This window comes from Gekko japonicus, unplaced genomic scaffold (assembly GCF_001447785.1).
Source record: "Gekko japonicus isolate JY-2015 unplaced genomic scaffold, Gekko_japonicus_V1.1 scaffold669, whole genome shotgun sequence".
Lineage (NCBI taxonomy): Eukaryota > Metazoa > Chordata > Lepidosauria > Squamata > Gekkonidae > Gekko > Gekko japonicus.
Window position 1 is genome coordinate 399,840 of NW_015167073.1, and position 2,277 is coordinate 402,116.

The 2,277-nt window shown below is 47.3% G+C and overlaps 1 protein-coding gene across 1 annotated transcript; it reads right to left on the bottom strand.

The window, feature by feature from the left end:
• Positions 1-602: 602 nt before the first annotated feature.
• Positions 603-1,526, bottom strand: LOC107111721 (olfactory receptor 1009-like). The gene has a single exon (XM_015412734.1). It carries the CDS (start codon positions 1,524-1,526, stop codon positions 603-605), a length of 924 nt encoding a protein of 307 aa, XP_015268220.1.
• Between the last annotated feature and the right edge of the window lie 751 nt (positions 1,527-2,277).

The following is a 2,277-nucleotide window of genomic DNA, read 5'->3' on the forward strand; positions in this document are numbered from 1 at the left end:
CGACCTATGGCATCCTCATAAGCAGGGGTCATTTCCTGCAGGAGCGCACAGGAACGGAGCTCCAGCAGTAAAGAGCCCAAGGGGGCGAGCACATGCAACAAGCCCCGCCCCCTGCTCCCAGCAGCCCTCAGTCAGAGCAAGAAGCAGCCAAGTAAGCTGCAGAGCCCCCACCCCCGCCCTCTAGTCCAAAACAGTCCAGTGGCACCTTTAAGACCAAGTTTTATTCAGGTACAAGCTCTCCCCCCCCCAATAGCTAGCAATCCAAAACAGTCCAGTGGAGCCTGAGCAGTGGGTGTTGCCTTCTGACACACTTCCGGTGACATCAGGGGGTGTGGCATATGCAAATAGGTTATGCTAATAAGTTATGCTAATGAGCTCCTGCACCTCTTTTTCTATGAAATGACCCCTGCTCATAAGGTTTTCAAGGCAAGTGATAAAGCCAAAGTTGTTTGCTATTGCCTTAGTTTGCAAAGACTAAAACACACTCACATATACAAGGATCCATTTAAACATTCTATTCAAATCTTTTTCTCCCAGCTGCAGACACTGAAATCTGAATGAAGGCTGTTTATTTAGACGTCACATATCAATTTCATCTGTCTTCATCTTCGCAATATTTTGGCCACTGCCGCATGGATGTCCTTGTTGCGCAGGGTGTAAATGATCGGATTAAGAAGTGGGGTGATCACTACATAAAAGACTGCAATGTGTTTGTCTACATCAGAAGCTGAGCTTGACCGGGGTCTCATAAACATGGAAACAACAGTGCCATAGTACAAGGAAACCACCAGCAAATGGGAGCCACATGTGGAGAAGGCCTTGCGCCTTCCAGCAGTTGACTTCATTTGTAACACAGTGGAAAGTATTTGAATATATGAGGTCAGGATAGCTGCAAGTGGACCTGCGAGGAGTACTCCTGCCAACACAAAAATGATGGCCTCTGTGATGTGGGTATCTGCGCATGCTAGTTTCAGCACGAGGGGTAACTCACAGTAGAAGTGGTTGATGTGGTTGGGTCCACAGTAGGGGTGGCGAAGGACGCAGGCCACGTATATGAGAGCAGAGAAGAAGCCCCCTGCCCAGGAGGCTGAAGCCAGCTGCAGCTGCCGACCCCGGCCCATGGCAATGGTGTATACCAGGGGATAGCAGATGGCCAAGTAGCGGTCGTAGGCCATGACACCCAGCAGAAGGAACTCAACAGTGCCCAGGCATGTACTGACGTACATCTGGGCTGTGCAATGTCTAAAAGAAATGATTCCATTTCCAGCCTGGAGGTGAGCCAGCATCTGGGGCATGCTGGTGGTGACGTAACAGATCTCCAGGCCTGCAAAGTGCTTTAGGAAGAAGTACATGGGTGTGTGGAGATGAGGGTCAGCCCGGATGACCATGATGATCCCCAGATTCCCCGTGACTGTAAGTGTGTAGATGAGAAGGATTATGACAAAGAGCAGGATCTGGGATCTTCGGTGGCTGGTGAGTCCCACCAGGATGAACTCGGTGATAGATGTGAAGTTCTCAGATCTCATGCTGGCTTCCTGCTTGTAGAGAAAGAACAGCAGTGAAAGAAAGCAACATTCACTGGCTACCGGAGAGCCCTTAAAACGGCAAGTTTACTTACACCACTAGCATAGTCAATCCAAAAGCCAGCTCTTAACACTCAAGCCTGATGATCTCTGTTCAAATGGTTGCAGGATTCTCCCTGATTTGCATTATGATTTGCTCAAGTGAACAGCTAGACCATCCTTTGGAGGGAGACTGAACCTTGGAACTGCTCAGATGCAAGTAAAATCTTTCAAATATCTGGGGGTAACCTTCTCATACAATGGCAGTCCATCATCTCACATCATATCTGCAATTAATATAGCAGAGAGAAGTGCCAACGCTATTCTTACATTTTTAAAGAAATGAGGGCTGAGGTTTAGTCCTCGGCAGCTTTAAAGCTTTTTTTCTGCCAAAGTGTTGACCCAGCTTACCAATGGGTGCAAATAATTTTAGATAATAGTAGTAACTATAAGACACTAGAGAGAGTACAATCTAAATTTCTCAGAGCACTGTTTAATGTACACAGCTAATGTGGTCTTAACACAGGAGGCTGGCGTATCAAGAATGAAACTGAAAATTTGGATAATTTCGGTCTACTATTGGTTGAGAATCCACCTGAAGCCTACAGGACTGACCCCCCCCCCCCCGCTTTTAGTTTTCACTCCATACCCCATACCCAGACTGGTTCATCAGAATAACGAATAAGTTACATACCATTGGGTTATGCCCGGTAAA